Here is an 18,488-nt window from a genome sequence, read left to right as displayed (position 1 = left end):
AGAAGTGCCTGCCATGAAATCAGTTGCCATTTTTAAGTAAAGGTGGCAACTTCAGGATCTCTTCCCTGGGAGTCTTGCTTTTAATATGACTCTCCAGCTCAAACCCTTAAGACTCATTGACCTGGCTACCGAGGTGGCTGCTATGTTCGTTTTTATAATAGCTGCAGACGATTCCCATGCCTTTTTAAGGAGGTCTTCTGATCTTTTGGAATAGCTGTTTTCTTAGAGACCCTTGCTACTGGTATTTCAATTTTTGGGACCGTCTCCCATACCTTGGTCTCTTCTGGAGCAAAGGGAAGGCGGTACCTTGGCATAACCAGCTTTTTCCCCACGTCTTCCCACTCTTCCAGTATCATTGCTATTATATGATTGTTACCGTATTTTTCTGACTATAAGACGCACCCCCAAATATAGGGGTTGAAAATAGCAAAAAAAAAAAAAAATCTTTTATAAGATGGGTGTCAGGAAGATGAGTTATTTCCTGTTATCCCAGGTACACATCCAGCTGAACTACTGCCCTTCCCCCCCATTGGTTTGTAAAGAGATTCACTTGCAGCTCACCAGCGATTTCTCCCTACCACTGCGGCCCCCCTCTCTGCTCTGTGAAACACTATCCTCTCTGCCCCCTCCCTTCGATACATGGTCACTTTTATCACCCTGACCAGTTAAATGCAGTATTTCCCTCCACAGTTTTCTTTTGTCTATTCCACGTCAAATACACAATAATCCTAGCGACAGGAAAAATATATTTCCAGAATTGGTATAATTAAAGCTACACATGACAGTGTTTTGCAGCCGGTACGGCCATTAGGAGCCGAGAAAACAGTTTCTGCCGCCCAGTAAAACGCAGACATGTCATATTTGGTCTATAAAGAAAGATAAATTTGCAGGGAAAAAGATAATGCCCCTGGCGTCACCCTGGGAGCTTCCCAGACAACGATATGGAAAGATAGTTCTAATAACTTTTCAACAGGGGCGTAAGTCCAACACCACCCACCATGTGAGGTCAGAAAGGTGGGAGGTTTAGGGCAAAGGCATAAAGCTCAGACGCTCAATTGGGGAGGTGTCAGATGCCAGGAGAACCAGCTAACATTATGCTGTGCTGATGTACCATTTTCTTTGGGAAGGTTCTCCTCCCCTTTATCAACACGTCATGCCCGTGACAGACAGTGAGTTTCTTATTTCAATCCCTTTTATTTGTAACTGTCTGTACATATTGTATTTTGTCTTTGTAATATCATTTGTATTTTTTTGTAAACATTGCCTACATTTTCTGGAGTAAACTTATAAATTTAATAGTTTCGTTCTTTTTTTTTCCCTCCAAGAACGGACCGACAAGTACTTCACGCCAAATTACGCTACCTGCGGGTTGGTTCCTGACTCGATATAGTCTTTAGTATCAAACAAGGAACTGGTGGCAACATAGTGGTCTGGGGTATTGGGGAACCCTGGCAATGACGGATCGGGGGATTGTGTGTATATACCCTGCTTAGGACTGGTGATATACATTCCGCCCTCACTGCAGAGTGCCCAAAAACTAGTACTCGACAAGGCAGCCTTTCCGGCAACTACTTATCCTAGAGCAGTTCCCTGAATGACCTGAGGATAAGGGGGGGCGCCAGAGAGCTGCAAATTCCTAACCGGAACTGAAAGTGGAAACAAAAGTCGTGGGGTGACATATCTCGACAAATTGATTATATATTTATATATAGTCACGCGTTTAAAATTCTCTGACAATGGGGGTCCGTCTTATCGTCCGAATTTAAGGTATCTTACTTGAGGGCCGGCAGAACGGCTTCAGGAAGATGGCCGCAGGGAAACCAATGATGCACCCCGCACTGCTCACCGCCAACACAGAGCTTCAGCATCACCACACTTCTGCCGCCACTGGTTCCCTGAGGAAGGGACGCTGCTACACCATTGCTGCAACCCCTGGTAAGCCTGCATTCCGACTAGAAGACACCCCCCCCCCCCTTTTTCCTCCCAAATTTTTTTGGGAAAAAGTGCATCTTATAGTCCGAAAAATATGGTAACTCCGAAGACCCTGTTCCTACAGGTTCTTAGACCCTCGAACATGTCATCCTGGACTGTCAGTGGAGTCATCAATTTCCATGGTGCCCCTAGGCGTCTTTGTCCTACAAGACAGTATATAAAGAAGGCTCCTGTAGCTATTTGGATCTAGTGCCCAGTAATGTGATATACTACGCTTTACTCACATGATCCAAGGATGCCTCTAATGACTGAATGTCAGAACGGCTAGCACTCTCCATACCAAGGCAGGAGTGCTGCCAGCTGTCCCTCACCCCTTAAGTAGTCAGCCTTACCCAGCTTCAGGACATCTGATTAGTCTTCCTTCCGAACCCCAACTGCTGCCGATTCCAGTTGATGCCCTGCAGGTGGTCGGCCATACTAAGCATGCTCCGCTTGGAACGCAAGCCGGCCACAGAAGAAACGGCGGTATAAGACGCCATTTTCCCAGCCTCTCAGCTGATGCCGTGGTGCGCTGGAAGTTCGCTCTGGGAAGCACGCTGCCGGCCGGAAGCCAACCCCACGTGCAAAGCCCAAAACTGGCAGCCGATGCCCAGAGCCCTCTGGAGATGGATAGGGCAAATTCCAGGAGCGCACAGCTCGACCGGACGCCGAGAGACCTCTCGGGTATCAGTATGATGCCGGAGCCTGCCCGTCCCGATATGGTCTCCGAAGCCCAAGAGCTGTTATGAATGGGTCACCAAGGAGGATAGAAGGCCCAGGCTAAGCCACAGAAAACCAGAGAGGTTGGTAACTAAGCGGACTGCAGACCCCGGATCCTGTCCACACAACTAGCAGTAGCCGTGGAGCGTACCTACGATGATCCTAGACGCCTCGGCACAGCCGGAGAGCTAACTAAGCCTAAAGCAAGAAAGGGGAAATCTAAACTGCCCCAGAGCAGGCCGCAAAGGAATAGATAGCCCCCAAACATATATTGTCTGTGAGATAAGATGAAAACACAAACGCAGGCAGGAAAATAGACTGAGCAAATGATGGGGTCCACACTGACTAGACAGGACAGCAAAGGAAAGACACTGTCTGCAATCACACAAAAAACCCTGAAAAAAAGTCCAACACGTCTGATGCACAAAAAACACTGAAGTCGCACGACTTCGCCCCCACTATATCAGCACTCTGGTATATTCTGAAAGGAAAGCAAAAAGAGACCAATATAACAGGGGACAAAACAAACTGGCACAAGCAGTAACATATGGGAGGTGATTCAGCACAGCCCCAGCCGGAGCTGGCTGTCGCGCACAAAGCAGAGATAGACAAAACCAGATCAAATGCAAACAGAGTAGCAAATGAACCACTTAGCTGAACATGCAGGGACAGAGCAGGAGACATCAGACCTCACGAGGCACAGGAAGAAAATCACCAGCAGGGATAGAGGGAGTCAGCTGTCTTAAATCCCAATCTGAAACCCCAGATCTCCAATCCTCTTCCTCATTATCAGGTGGCAAGCCTCTGTCAATCAGATCAACTCCACTACCTCCAGTAACCAGAGGGAGCCCAGAAAGAGAACTCGCAACCCCTCTGTCAATCTGACCAGCTCCACCACCCTCAGTAATCACCAGAGGAAAGTCAGAGAGAGAATTCACAACACAGATCCCTCTAGAGGGATGCAGCTGTCCCCGGGAGCCCCCAGCTCAACCGGACTCCTGAAGAGAACTTCCGCGAGGCTCTCAGATATGTAGAACCTTATCCCAGAATCTTCGCACCTGTTTGCTCCACTTCTGCATCTATCCCTGATAGGGACAGGAAAACAATGAATGGTGGTGGTGGGGAGGGGCTATCTAACCTCTTCTGTGTTCCTATTCCTCTCACGGATACAAAGGGCTACCTCCTGGTGGTGCGGTCAGAAGGGACGTCCTGGAAATATGAGGCTTCCTCCACCATGATTAACGGTTGGGACAGTGTTCTTGGAATTGTACTCATCCTTCTTCCTCAAAACACGGCGAGTGGAGTTGATACCACAAAGTTCTATTTTGGCTTCTGATCACATGACCTTCTCCTATGCTTTCCCTGGATCATCCAGTTGGTTATTGGCTACCTTCAAACAGGCCTGGACATGTAGTGGCGGGAGCCTTGCAGGATTTTAATCCATGACGGAGTAGTGTGTTACCAACAGTAAAGTTTCAGACTTTGGTCCCAACTCTACTCAGGTCATGTCATGTGTAGTTCTTGCCAATTCCTGACCTCTCTCAGAATCATCCTTACCCCACGAAGTGAGATCTAGAATGGAGCCCCAGACCAAGTAAGATTCAAAGTCCTCGTGTTGGTTGCATTTTCTAATAATTACAAGAGTAGTTGCTTTCTCACTAAGCTGCTTGCTTCTTGTCCTTCCCAGCCTTGTGCAGGTCTACGATTTTGTCCCTGGTGTCCTTAGACAGCTGAACTATGGTGGAGAGGTTGGAGTGTGATTGATTTAGTGTGTGGACAGGTGTCTTTTATACAGGTAACGAGTTCAAACAGGTGCAATTAATACAGGTAATGAGTGCTGAGTAGAAGGGCTTATTTCAGAAAAACTAACAAGTTTGTGAGCCAGAATTCTTGCTGGTTGGTAGGAGATCAAGTATTCATTTCATGCAATAAAATACAGTTTAAATTATTTAAAACTCATACAATGTGGTTTTCTGGGTTTTATTTTTAGATTCTGTCCCTCACAGTTGAAGTGTACATACGATTAAGATTACAGAGACCTCTACATTCTTTTTGTAGGTGGGAAAACTTGCAAAATCGGCAGTGTATCAAATACTTTTCCCCATTCTAGATAAGTTCCTGGAGGGGTCTAAATTTCCAAAATGGTGTCACTTGTTGGGGGTTTTAACTGTTTAGGCACATCAGGGGCTCTCGAAATGCGACATGGCGTCAGCCAATTATTCCAGCAAATGGCGCTTCTTCCCGTCCGAACTGTGCAGTGTGCCCAAACAACAGTTTTCTCCCCACATATGAGGTACCGGCGTACTCAGGAGAAATTGCACAACAAATTTTGCTCTCCATTTGCTCATGTTACCCTTGTGAAATTTAAAAAAAAAAAAAAAAAAAAAAAAAAAAAAAAAGTGGGTCTAAAAGTAAAATATTTGTGGAAAAAAAAAAAAAAAAAAAAAAAAAAAAAAAAAAAAGTAAAATGTTCATTTTTTTCCTTCCACATTCCATTATTTCCTGAAGCACCTGAAAGGTTAATAAGCTTCTTGAATTAGGTTTAGAGCACCTTGAAAGGTGCAGTTTTTAGAATGGTGTCACTTATGGATTTTTTTTTGTTATATAGACCCTCAAAGTCATCTCAAATATGATGTGGTCCCTAAAAGATGTTTTTTAAAATTGTTGTAAAAATGAGAAATCGCTGGGCAAATTTTATCCCTTACATTGTCCTAACATTATTTCTCAAAAATTTTGCTGATGTAAAAGAGACATGTGGGGTATGTTACTTAACTATTGTGTGACATCTCTGATGAGAGAGCATAAAAGTTAAAAAAAAAAAAAAAAAAAAAAAAAAAAAAAAAAAGTTTGAAAACTGAAATTGACAAATTTCCATTATTTTCACTAATAAATGCATGTCATAACAAACAAATGTTACCACTATTATGAACTGCAATATACAGTGGGGGAAAAAAGTATTTAGTCAGCCACCAATTGGGCAAGTTCTTCCACTTAAAAAGATGAAAGAGACCTGTAATTGCCATCATAGGTAGACCACAACTAAGTCAAAATGAGAAAACAAATCCAGAAAATCACCTTGTCTGATTTGGCAAGATTTATTTTTCACATTAAGGGGGAACATAAGTATTTGCTCATTAACAAAAGTATCTCAATATTTTGTTATATATCCTTTATTGGAAATGACAGAGGACAAACCTTTTCTGTAGGTCTTCACAAGGTTGGCACACTGTTGGTGGTATGTTGGCCCATTCCTCCATGCAGATCTCCTCTAGAGCAGTGATGTTTTGGGCCTGTCGCTGGGCAACACAGATTTTCAAATCCCTCCAAAGTTTTTCTATGGGGTTGAGATCTGGAGACTGGCTATGCCACTCCAGGACCTTCATATGCTTCTTACAAAGCCACTCCTTCGTTGCCCTGGCAGTGTACTTGGGATCATTATCAAGCTGAAAGACCCATTCAAGTTTCACCTTCAATGCCCTTGCTGGTGGAAGGAGGTTTGCACTCAAAATCTCAAGATACATGGCCCCAATCTCAAGATACATGGCCCCATTCATTCTTTCATGTACACAGATCAGTCGTCCTGGTCCCTTTGCAGAGAAGCAGCCCCAAAGCAAGATGTTGCCACCCCCATGCTTCACAGTAGGTATGGTGATCTTTGGATGCAACTCCGCATTCTGTCTCCTCCAAACATGATGAGTTTTTTTTTCTACCAAACAGTTCTACTTAGGTTTCAACAGACCATATGCCATTCTCCCAATACTCTTCTGGATAATCCAAATGCTCTTTAGCAAACTTCAGATGAGCCCAAACATGTACTGGCTTAAGCAGGGGGACACATCTGGCACTGCAGGATCTGAGTCCCTGGTGGCATAGTATGTTTCTGACGGTAGTCTTTATTACGGTGGTCCCAGCTCTATGCAGGTCATTCACTAGGTCCCCCCGTGTGGTTCTGGGATTTTTGCTCACCGTCCTTGTGATCATTTTGACCCCACGGGGTGAGATCTTGCATGGACCACCTGATCAAGGGAGGTTATCAGTGGTATTGTACGTCTTTCATTTTCGTATTATTGCTCCCACAGTTGATTTCATCACACCAAGCTGCTTGCTCATTGCAGATTCAGTCTTACCAGCCTAGTGCAGGGCTATAATTTTGCTTCTGGTGTCCTTCGACAGCTTTTTGGTCTTCACCATAGTGGAGTTTGGAATGTGACTGTTTGAGGTTGTGGACAGATGTCTTTTATACTGATAACAAGTTCAAACTGGTGCCATTACTACAGCTAATGAGTGGAGGACAGAGAAGCCTCTTAAGGAAGTTACAGGTCTGTGAGCCAGAAATGTTGCATATTTTTAGGTGACCAAATACTTATTTTCCACCATAATTTAAAAAATAAATCTTGCCAAATCAGACAAGGTGATTTTCTTGATTTGTTTTCTCATTTTGACTCTCATAGTTGTGGTCTACCTATGATGTCAATTACAGGCCTATCATCTTTTTAAGTGGGAGAACTCACACAATTGGTGGCTGACTAAATACTTTTTTCCCCACTGTATCAGCAGTCTCAGAATCAGTGGGATCAGTTGCGCCGTTCCAGAGTTATTACCTCATAAAGTGACACTGGTCAGAGGTGCAAATTTTGGCCTGGTCAGGAAGGTGCAAACAGCCTTGGGGGTAAAAGGATTAAGAACAGTGCATGTGTATGGGGAGAAGTAGAGCAAGATAAATAGGTGTTGGCCAAATGCTCCACTAAAGTACATGGACACCTATGGAAATAATGTACAGATTAAGGCGGGCAAAATCTCTTACGTCTCCGGTGAGCAGGTAGATTATCTCCAGTGTGAGGTTTAATATCTTCTCAGACATTCGACTATTGTCCTTTGCCATTTTGGTTTAGGCTGTCAGTTAATGAATGCAGTAACAGTCCTAAACAGACCTACAATGGAAACAAGAGATGGCATAAAACTGGCTTTGGCAGGTATTCTCATCAGCCTGAAGGTATAAGACAGGAGCTAAATAGTGAAGAAAAAAAAAGGAAATCTGTCAGTAAGTTTTTCATATGTAATTTGAGAGGGACAAAGCCTTTGTTTCCAGCAGTGTGTCACTTACTAAGCTGCTTGCTGTCATTTTGATACAATCACTGTTTTCTCTGCTGCAGATCTAACAAGGCGCAAAATCCTGACCTCTGTGTAACCCCATCCACCCTACTGACCTGAGCTATGAAGTCGGAGTCCATTTTGGTGAAGTCGGTATAAAATGGACCGACTCCTAACATATATAATACATTGGGTTCAGTAATTTAGTGCAGGTTGTGCTGTAAATCTTTTCCATAAGAATTTGGGAAACTTATGAATGTCCTATAAATGTCTGTTCTGTTCCTCATGTAAGGATCTAGGCTTTTAGCCAAGATGAATCTGTGCTGCAATTTAAGTGCATGCTCAGTAGCGAGGCAGCACTGTGGAGTCGGGGCATGTGCATGCTCAGTGTCGGGGCATGTGCATGCTCAGTGTCGGGGCATGTGCATGCTCAGTGTCGGGGCATGTGCATGCTCAGTGTCGGGGCATGTGCATGCTCAATAGCGAGGCAGTGCTGTGGGGTCGGGGTATGTACATGCTCAGTAGTGAGGCAGCGCTGTGGGATCGGGGTATGTACATGCTCAGTAGTAAGGCAGTGCTGTGGGATCGGGGTAAGTACATGTTCAGTAGCGAGGCAGCGCTGTGGGATCGGGGTATGTACATGCTCAGTAGTAAGGCAGTGCTGTAGGGTCAGGATATGTACATGCTCAGTAGCGAGGCAGTGCTGTGGGGTCGGGGTATGTACAGGCTCAGTAGCGAGGAAGCACTGTGGGGTTGGGGTATGTACATGCTCAGCAGTGAGGCAGTGCTGTGGAGTCGGAGTATGTACATGCTCAGTAGCGAGGCAGTGCTGTGGGGTCGGGGTATGTACATGCTCAGTAGTGAGGTAGTGCTGTGGGGTTGGGGTATGTACATGCTCAGTAGTGAGGTAGTGCTGTGGAGTCTGGGTATATACATGCTCAGTAGCGAGGCAGTGCTGTGGGATTGGGGCATGTACATGCTCAGTAGCGAGGCAGTGCTGTGGGGTCGGGGTATGTACATGCTCAGTAGCGAGGCAGTGCTGTGGGGTCGGGGTATGTACATGCTCAGTAGCGAGGCAGTGCTGTGGAGTCGGAGTATGTACATGCTCAGTAGTAAGGCAGTGCAGTGGGGTCGGTAGTCGTAGCTGGAAGTTAGGGAAATTGAGGAGTCTGAGTCAGAGGTTTGGCTTACCGATGCCACAGCCCTGCTACTGACTGGCAGCTTTCTGTGTATACTGAGCATAGGCAAAAAGGTGCCAATCGCTAGTAGGGCCGGGATTACACAGAGCATTTCAATAGGAAGCACAAGACACCTAGTCCCTCTAGTGTTAATCTTTTGCTGAAAAAACACTTGTATTGAAACAGCAGCACACAGCCTAATAAGTGCCAAATCACTGGAATCAGGCTTTCAGCCCCCTACATCATGCTGTTTACTTGTCCAAACTGTCAAACTTGAGGAGAGCACCTTCCCCGGCAGCCAGAGATGCAGAGAAGTGGTGTGGTCTTGAAGAAAGAAGAGGAGTAAACCCATTAAGTCCATAAATGTCAGTCTCAATATATCGATAGCAAGAACACATGTCCCACGGTAATATTGTTGGGGACAAAGACTGAGAATACATATGTGGCATGGTGATTATTTCATAATACTCACGTGTTTGCACACACCAAAATGATACCTGTGTGCATGATCAGCAGGTATCATGCACATGTCCTATTGTAGCATATACAGTGGGGGGAAATAAGTATTTAATCCCTTGCTGATTTTGTAAGTTTGCCCACTGACAAAGGCATGGACAGTCTATAATTTTAAGGGTAAGTTAATTTTAACATTGAAAGATAGAATATCAAAAATAACATCCAGAAAATCACATTGTATAAATAATATAAATGTATTTGCATTGGGAAATAAGTATTTGATCCCTCTGGCAAACAAAACTTAATACTTGGTGGCAAAACCCTTGATGGCATCAATTTATCTGCCTGCTGTTGGTAACATGATGCCACAATAAAGGATATTTTTTGCACGGGACAGATTGTGCCTATCCACTTTCTTCTCTATGGATACTCAGGAGGAATTGTGGTCCACTCCTCGTTGCAAATGATCTCTAAATCATTAAGATTTTGAGGCTGTCGCTTGGCAACTCGGAGCTTCAACTCCCTCCATAAGTTTTCTATGGTATTAACCCCTTCCCAACCGTTGACGCCACATAGGAGTCATGAAACTCAGTGCCAATCTGACCTGTGATGCCTTTGCGGCGTCATGGGGAGATCGTGTTCCTGCATGTTGGGTGACCAGGGTTCAATGAAAGGTCACCCGACCCGCAGGTACAGGAGGACCTGTGCTTGACCCCGGGGGGTGGCTTTGCCCCCCCCCATGGCTACCATCGCTCTGATTGGCTGTTTCACTTTCAACAGCCAATCAGAGCAATTTTAATACTTCAATGAAATTTGGTGAAATATTAAAAATCCAGCCATGGCCGATGCCGCCGTCAGAATTTGCTCCCTGTGCCTTCCACTCTCCCCCACTGGGTACCTCCTGAGTCCTGGTGTCCCTCCTGAATCCTACATGGGAGCCGCCATCTTTCAAAATGGTGGGCGTATGCGCAGTACGCCCGCCGAATCTGCCGGCAGATTCATTCATTCCAGGTATATTTTGATCACTGTGATAAACCCTATCACAGTGATCCGAATAAAAAAAAAAAAAAAAAAGTAAATAAACCCCCCATAGGTAGGGAAAAATAATGAAGAAAATATATTTATTTTTATTTTTCCGTTAGGGTTGGAATTAAGGTTAGTGGTGTGTTGGGGTTAGGGTTGAGTTAGAATTGGGGGGATTTCCACTGTTTAGGCACATCAGGGGGTCTTCAAACGCAACATGGCGCCACCATTGATTCCAGCCAATTTTTGCATTCAAAAAGTCAAACGGTGCTCCCTCCCTTCCAAGCCCCGACGTGTGCACAAACAGTGGTTTACCTCAACATATGGGGTATCAGTGTACTCAGGAAAAATTGCACAACAACTTTGGGGATCTAATTTCTCCTGTTACCCTTGGGAAAATAAAAAATTGGGGGCTAAAAATTATTTTTGTGGAAAAAAAAAATGTTTTTTTAATTTCACGGCTCTGCGCTAATAAACTTCTGTAAATCACTTGGGGATTCAAAGTGCTCACCACACATCTAGATGAGTTCCTTAGGGGGTCTAGTTTCCAAAATGGTGTCACATGTGGGGGGTTTCCACTGTTTAGGCACATCAGGGGCTCTGCAAACGTATCATGACGCCCACAGACCATTCCATCAAAGTCAGCATTTCAAAATGTCACTACTTCCCTTCCGAGCCCCGACCTGTGCCCAAACAGTGGTTCCCCCCCACATATCGGGTACCAGCGTACTCAAGACAAACTGGACAACAACTTTTTGGGTCCAATTTTTCTTGTTACCCTTGTGAAAATAAAGAAATTGAGGGCCAAAAAAATCATTTTTTGAGGGAAAAAAAAAAGTTTTTTTATTTTCACTGCTCTGCGTTATAAACTTCTGTGAAGCACTTGGGGGTTCAAAGTGCTCACCACACATCTAGATAAGCTCCTTGGGGGGGTATAGTATCCAAAATGGGTTCACTTGTGGGGGAGCTCCAATGTTTAGGCACACAGGGGTTCTCCATACACAACATGGTGTCCGCTAACGATTGGAGCTAATTTTCCATTCAAAAAGTCAAATGGCGCTCCTTCCCTTCCGTGCCCTGCCGTGCGCCCAAACAGTGGTTCCCCACCACATATGTGGGTTTCAGCGTACTCAGGACAAACTCGACAACTTTTGGGGTCCACTTTCTCCTTTTACCCTTGGGAGAATAAAAAAAAAAATTTTTGATAAAAGATCATTTTTGACTAAAAAGTTAAATGTTCATTTTTTCCTTCTATGTTGTTTCTGCTGCTGTGAAACACCTGAAGGGTTAATAAACTTCTTTAAAGTGGTTTTGATCAGCTTGAGGGGTGCAGTTTTTAGAATGGTGTCACTTTTGGGTATTTTCAGCCATATAGATGCCTCAAACTGACTTCAAATGTCAGGTGGTCCCTAAAAAAATGGTTTTGTAAATTTTGTTGTAAAAATGAGAAATTGCTAGTCAACGTTTAACCCTTATAACTTCCTAACAAAAAAAAAAAAAATGTCGTTTCTAAAATTGTGCTGATGCGAAATAGCCCAATATGTCACGAAAAACAATCTCAGAATCGCTAGGATCCGTTGAAGCATTCCTGAGTTATTAGCTCGTAAAGGGACACTGGTTAGAATTGCAAAAAATGGCCAGGTCATTAAGGTCTAATTAGGCTGGGTCATGAAGGGGTTAAGGTCTGCAGACTGGCTAAGGCACTCCATGACCTTAACGTGCTTCTTTTTGAGCCACTTCTTTGTTGCCTTGGCTGTATGTTTTGGGTCATTGTCTTTCTGGAAGACCCAGCCCCGACCCAATATCCTGGCAAAGGGAAGGAAGTTATCACTCAGGATTTTACGGTACATGGTTCCATCCATTCTCCCATTGGTGCGATAAAGTAGTCCTGTGCCCTTAGCAAAGAAACACCCTCAAAACATAGTGTTTCAACCTCCATACTTGACAGTGGGCACCATGTTCTTTGGGTCATAGGAGGCATTTCTCTTCCTCCAAACACGGCGAGTTAATGCCAAATAGCTCAATTTTTGTCTCATCTGACCACAGCACCTTCTCCCAATCACTCACGGAATCATCCAGGTGATCACTGGCAAACTTCAGACGGGCCTGCACATGTGCTTAATTGAGCAGGGGGACCTTGTGGGCACTGCAGGATTTTAAACATTTACAGCTTAATGTGCTAGCAATTTTTTTTCTTGCTAACTGTGGTCCCAGCTGCCTTGAGATCATTAACAAGTTCCCCCCATGTAGTTTTAGGCTGATCTCTCACCTTCCTCATGATTAAGGATACGCCACGAGGTGAGATTTTGCATGGTGCCCAAGATCAGTCGATTGACAGTCATTTTGTATTTCTTACATTTTCTTACTATTGCACCAATAGTTGTCTCCATCTCACCCATTGTCTTACATATGATCTTGTAGCACATTCCAGCTTTGGGCAGGTCTATGATCTTGTCCCTTAGAAAGCTGTTTGGTCTTGCACATGTTGTAGAGGATAGAGTCTGACTGATTAATTTAGTCTGTGGACAGGAGTCTTTTATAAAGTTAACATAGTAACATAGTTAGCAAGGTCGAAAAGAGACATTTGTCCATCTGGTCCAGCCTATGTTCCGTCAGAATAAATCCCCAGATCTACGACCTTCTAAAGAACCTGATAACTGTAAGATACAATATTGTTACTCTCCAGGAAGATATCCAGGCATCTCTTGAACCCTTAGACTGAGTTCGCCATCACCACCTCCTCAGGCAGGGAATTCCAGATTCTCACTGCTCTAACAGTAAAGAATCCTCTTCTATGTTGGTGGAAAACACTTCTCTCCTCCAGACGCAGAGAATGCCCCCTTGTGACAGTCACCTTCCTTGGTATAAGCAGATCCTCGGAGAGATATTTGTATTGTCCCCTTATATACTTATACATGGTTATTAGTTCGCCCCTCAGTCATCTTTTTTTTAGACTAAATAATCCTATTTTGCTAATCTCTCTGGGTATTGTAGTTCCCCGATCCCCTTTATTAATTTTGTTGCCCTCCTTTGTACTCACTCTAGTTTCATTATATACTTTGTGAGCACCGGTGCCCAAAACTGTCCACAATACTCCATGTGCGGTCTAACCAGAGATTTGTACAGAGGCAGTATAATGTTCTCATCATGTGTATCCAGACCTCATTTAATGCACCCCATGATCCTGTTTGCCTTGGCAGCCGCTGCCTGGATCTGGCTGCTCCAGGTAAGTTAATCATTAACTAGGATCCCCAAGTCCTTCTCCATGTCAGATTTACCCAGAGGTTTCCCGTTCAGTGTGTAATGGTGATATTGATTCCTTCTTCCCATTTGTATAACCTTACATTTATCATTGCTAAACCCCATCTGCCACCTTTCGGCCCAAGTTTCCATCTTATCCAGATCCATCTGTAGCAGAATACTATCTTCTCTTGTATTGACTGCTTAACATAATTTTATATCATCTGCAAATACCGATATTTTACTGTGTAAACCTTCTACCAGATTGTTAATAAATATGTTAGAGAATAGGTCCCAACACCGACCCCTGCGGTACCCCACTGGTCACAGCGACCCAAGAATATACCATTTATAACCACCCTCTGCTTTCTATTACTAAGCCAGTTACTTACCCATTTACACACATAGGTGACTATGTAAGGCTGGTTTCACATTAGCGCTTTTTAAGCGCACGCACGGCCGGGGGTAGCTCCGCCCCCGAGCCGGCTCTCTGCCCGGCGTGCCCGCCCCTTGCTTGTAGCGCCGCCTCCTAGCGCACAGCGGCGCCTGCGATCGGCGCACCCTATCTTTAGCATAGGGTGCGCAGATCGTGCGCAGGCCGTGCGCTAGTTGCGCTTTGACCTGCGCTGCGCACTTTTGACGGTGCGCCGTGCGCGCCAAAATCAAACTTTTTGGATTTTGTCTTACTGGTCTCTAGGAGCCAGACCTCTTAATTGGTAGGAAATCAAATACTTATTTCTCACTGCAAAATACAAATAAGTTTATTTAATTTATACAATGTGATTTTCTGAATTTTATTTTTGATATTCTATCCCTCAATGTTAAAATTAACCTAACCTTAAAATTATAGACTGTTCATGTCTTTGTCAGTGGGAAAACTTACAAAATCAGCAAGGGATCAAATGCTTACAGTATTTCCCCCACTGTGTGTGTGAGAGTTCCTGGCCAAGCTATTAATTTGCTCCAGGTTCTTCACTAGAGGATCTTCTATCAGAAAGAGCTACAAGCCAATAGCTATATTAGAATAGCATGGTATCTGGGGCTAGTCAAAGGGCACCAACCATTATTAAGGCTGAACTAAAGATATTAACTTTCACTTTCATATCCAAAACGTCCTGACATTTTTCTTTATGATCTTGGGACATAGTGGTAGTGACCTTGTTACACCTGACTCCACAATGACTGCAGTAGTCACCATATTATACTTGATAACTACACAAAAAAAACCCTCCCCAATGCGTTAATAAATTCCCTACCATGATCACCCTGAATATCCTCACAGACTATATATGTAGACCCCTCCAATAATAGAGCGTCAAATAAGCAGGAGCAAGCTCTGGTGACCTTACTATACAAACGTCTTGTGGTACAATTAAAGGGAATCTGTCACCTCATTTTTGGCCTATGAGATGCGGCCACAGCCATCAGGGGCTTATCTACAGCATTCTGTAATGCTGTAGATAAGCCCCAGATGTAACCTGAAAGAGAAGAAAAACGAGTTAGATTATACTCAACAGGGGGGCGTGGTCAGGAGCGGTGGGTGTCGCGGTCCGGCACTTCCCATCTTCATACGATGACGTCTTCCTTATTACTTCTGCGTGGCTCCTGCGTAGGCATACTGATTTGCCCTGTTGAGGGCAGAGCAGAGTACTGCAGTACTTTACTCTGACCTCAACAGGGCAGATCAGCATGCCTACGCAGGAGCCACGCAGGAGTAAGAAGGGGGACGTCATCGCTAGAAGATGGGAGGCACCGGACCGCGACACCCATCGGACCGGATCCCCGGGTGAGTATAATCTAACTCATTTTACTTATCTTTCAGGTTACATCGGGTGGTAAACTACAGCATTACAGAATGCTGTAGATAAGCCCCTGATGGCGGTGGCGGCAGCTCATAGGGCTAATATGAGGTGACAGATTCCCTTTAAGGTCTTGAAAAGAACAAAGTTGTTTTTTTTTTCTCCATTTGCGCTATTATAAGTAGTCAGTCACAAGACACCTCTTATAATGATTAGCCTTGCACACTTCCCCCGATATTATACTGAGGAGTCTCCTATTAAAACTCAGGTCTACTCCACCAGTGTAAAATAAGCACCTGTGCCATTAGATGCCATTAAGCACAGAACACTACAGTCTGCTGCACCTGTGCGATTAAGCATGTAACACTAGCCTGCTCCACCTGCGCCATGAGGTGCTATTAACCATAGAACACTACAGTCTGCGCCACCTGCGCCATGAGGTGCTATTAACCATAGAACACTACAGTCTGCGCCACCTGTGTCATTAGATGCTATTAACCATAGAACACTACAGTCTGCTCCACCTGTCATTAGATGCTATTAACCATAGAACACTACAGTCTGCTCCACCTGTGTCATTAGGTGCTATTAACCATAGAACACTACAGTCTACTCCACCTGTGTCATTAGGTGCTATTAACCATAGAACACTACAGTCTGCTCCACCTGTGTCATTAGGTGCTATTAACCATAAAACACTACAGTCTGCGCCACCTGTGTCATTAGGTGCTATAAACCATAGAACACTACAGTCTGCGCCACCTGTGTCATTAGATATTAACCATTTAACACTACAGTCTGCGCCACCTGTATCATTAGGTGCTATTAACCATAGAACATTACAGTCTGCTCCACCTGTGTCATTGGGTGCTATTAACCATAGAACACTACAGTCTGCTCCACCTGTGTCATTAGGTGCTATTAACCATAGAACACTACAGTCTGCTTCACCTGTGTCATTAGGTGCTATTAACCATAAAACACTACAGTCTGCGCCACCTGTGTCATTAGGTGCTATTAACCATAGAACACTACAGTCTGCTCCACCTGTGTCATTAGGTGCTATTAACCATAGAACACTACAGTCTGCTCCACCTGTATCATTAGGTGCTATTAACCATAGAACATTACAGTCTGCTCCACCTGTGTCATTGGGTGCTATTAACCATAGAACACTACAGTCTGCGCCACCTGTGTCATTAGGTGCTATTAACCATAGAACACTACAGTCTGCTCCACCTGTGTCATTAGGTGCTATTAACCATAAAACACTACAGTCTGCGCCACCTGTGTCATTAGATGCTATTAACCATAGAACACTACAGTCTGCTCCACCTGTGTCATTAGGTGCTATTAACCATAGAACACTACAGTCTGCTCCACCTGTATCATTAGGTGCTATTAACCATTGAACACTACAGTCTGCTCCACCTGCGCCATTAGGTGCTATTAACTATAGAACACTACAGTCTGCTCCACCTGTGTCATTAGATACTATTAACCATAGAACACTACAGTCTGCACCACCTGTGTCATTAGATACTATTAACCATTTAACACTACAGTCTGCGCCACCTGTGTCATTAGGTGCTATTAATCATTTAACACTACAGTCTGCTCCACATGTGTCATTAGATGCTATTAACCATAGAACACTACAGTCTGCTCCACCTGTGTCATTAGATAGTATTAACCATTTAACACTACAGTCTGCTCCACATGTGTCATTAGATACTATTAACCATTTAACACTACAGTCTGCTCCACATGTGTCATTAGATACTATTAACCATTTAACACTACAGTCTGCGCCACCTGTGTCATTAGGTGCTATTAATCATTTAACACTACAGTCTGCTCCACATGTGTCATTAGATGCTATTAACCATAGAACACTACAGTCTGCTCCACCTGTGTCATTAGATAGTATTAACCATTTAACACTACAGTCTGCTCCACATGTGTCATTAGATACTATTAACCATTTAACACTACAGTCTGCTCCACATGTGTCATTAGGTGCTACTAACCATAGAACACTACAGTCTGCTCCACCTGTGTCATTAGGTGCTATTAACCATTTAACACTACAGTCTGCGCCACCTGTATTTTTAACTGAGCAAATAACAACAAAGCCTGCTCTACTCGTGTTGTTATGAATGGGATACATAAGTCTGCTCCACCTGTGCTGTCGCTGACTGCTTCGCCTGCACTGCAAGCAGCTGTGATATAACAAGCACATACAGAGGGGACACAAGTCTGCTCCATCTATACAACTCTAAGGTCTGGACACCACAGTTCACTGCACCTGCACTACCCTCCTGCCTTGTAATGAGCAGGCTGGTACAGGTCAGACCCTTCCCCTCCTGTATTACAATAACCAGACAGAGGACACCGCAGTCTGCTCCACCTGCACTGTAACGCGGTCTCATATTGGACACCAGGGTCTACTCCTCCTGTGTGCGGCACGTACCTAGAAAGCAGACCATGTGATATCACCGGTCCCTGCCCGCCTCATCAATGTCTTCTCTCCGGTCTCCCTACCTAGCCGTCGCCAGGAAGTTACTAACAGGGAAATGAAGCAACTTCCTGTGGCAGTGACTCGCGCTGTGGTTGGACATTGATGACGTCAGCGTCACGTGCTGCTCTAAGCTAGAAGTCCGGCAGGTGAGTGAGTGATCACCTGATTGGTGTGTCTGTACCACGTGATCGCCTATTGCTGCAGGCCGGTGAGCGGGAGGTCTCAGGTCTGAGTTTTTTTGAGGCAGCCGGTGGACCTGAGCGTCGGTGGCGGTGCTGATCCTTGACTTGATGGAAGCGCCTCCTGCTGCAGTGCACCCCCTGTAGTTATCTGCCGGGACTTCCCTCATTCATGACGTGTTTGTGCAGGTTCTATATGCAAGAAAAAATCTTTATTGGCATATTTTGATGACTTTATACCAGTATGTTAGAAGAAAGATGGCGCCTATCAGCCTATTTCTGGACACCGCCAGGAGCAATCCCTGGTGTC

The 18,488-nt window shown here is 44.6% G+C and overlaps 1 protein-coding gene across 2 annotated transcripts in view; it reads right to left on the bottom strand.

Moving 5' to 3' along the window:
* LOC141100195 (uncharacterized) overlaps positions 1–18,105 on the bottom strand; it is a 29,730-nt gene extending 11,625 nt beyond the window's left edge. Inside the window, exons 1-2 of one of the 2 annotated variants that reach the window (XM_073588517.1) lie at positions 17,952–18,105; positions 7,496–7,622 (exon numbers count right to left, since the gene is read on the bottom strand). In XM_073588517.1, coding sequence (XP_073444618.1) covers positions 7,496–7,573 — 78 coding nt within the window. In that variant the 5' untranslated portion in view covers positions 7,574–7,622; positions 17,952–18,105. The remainder of the gene's footprint in view (positions 1–7,495; positions 7,623–17,951) is intronic. The other variant, XM_073588518.1, reaches the window with a different exon arrangement.
* Between the last annotated feature and the right edge of the window lie 383 nt (positions 18,106–18,488).

This window comes from Dendrobates tinctorius, unplaced genomic scaffold (assembly GCF_039654945.1).
Source record: "Dendrobates tinctorius isolate UK_male_01 unplaced genomic scaffold, ASM3965494v1 ptg000103l, whole genome shotgun sequence".
Lineage (NCBI taxonomy): Eukaryota > Metazoa > Chordata > Amphibia > Anura > Dendrobatidae > Dendrobates > Dendrobates tinctorius.
The sequence above is the reverse complement of the archived record's forward strand: the minus strand, read 5'-3'. Positions and strand labels throughout refer to the sequence as shown.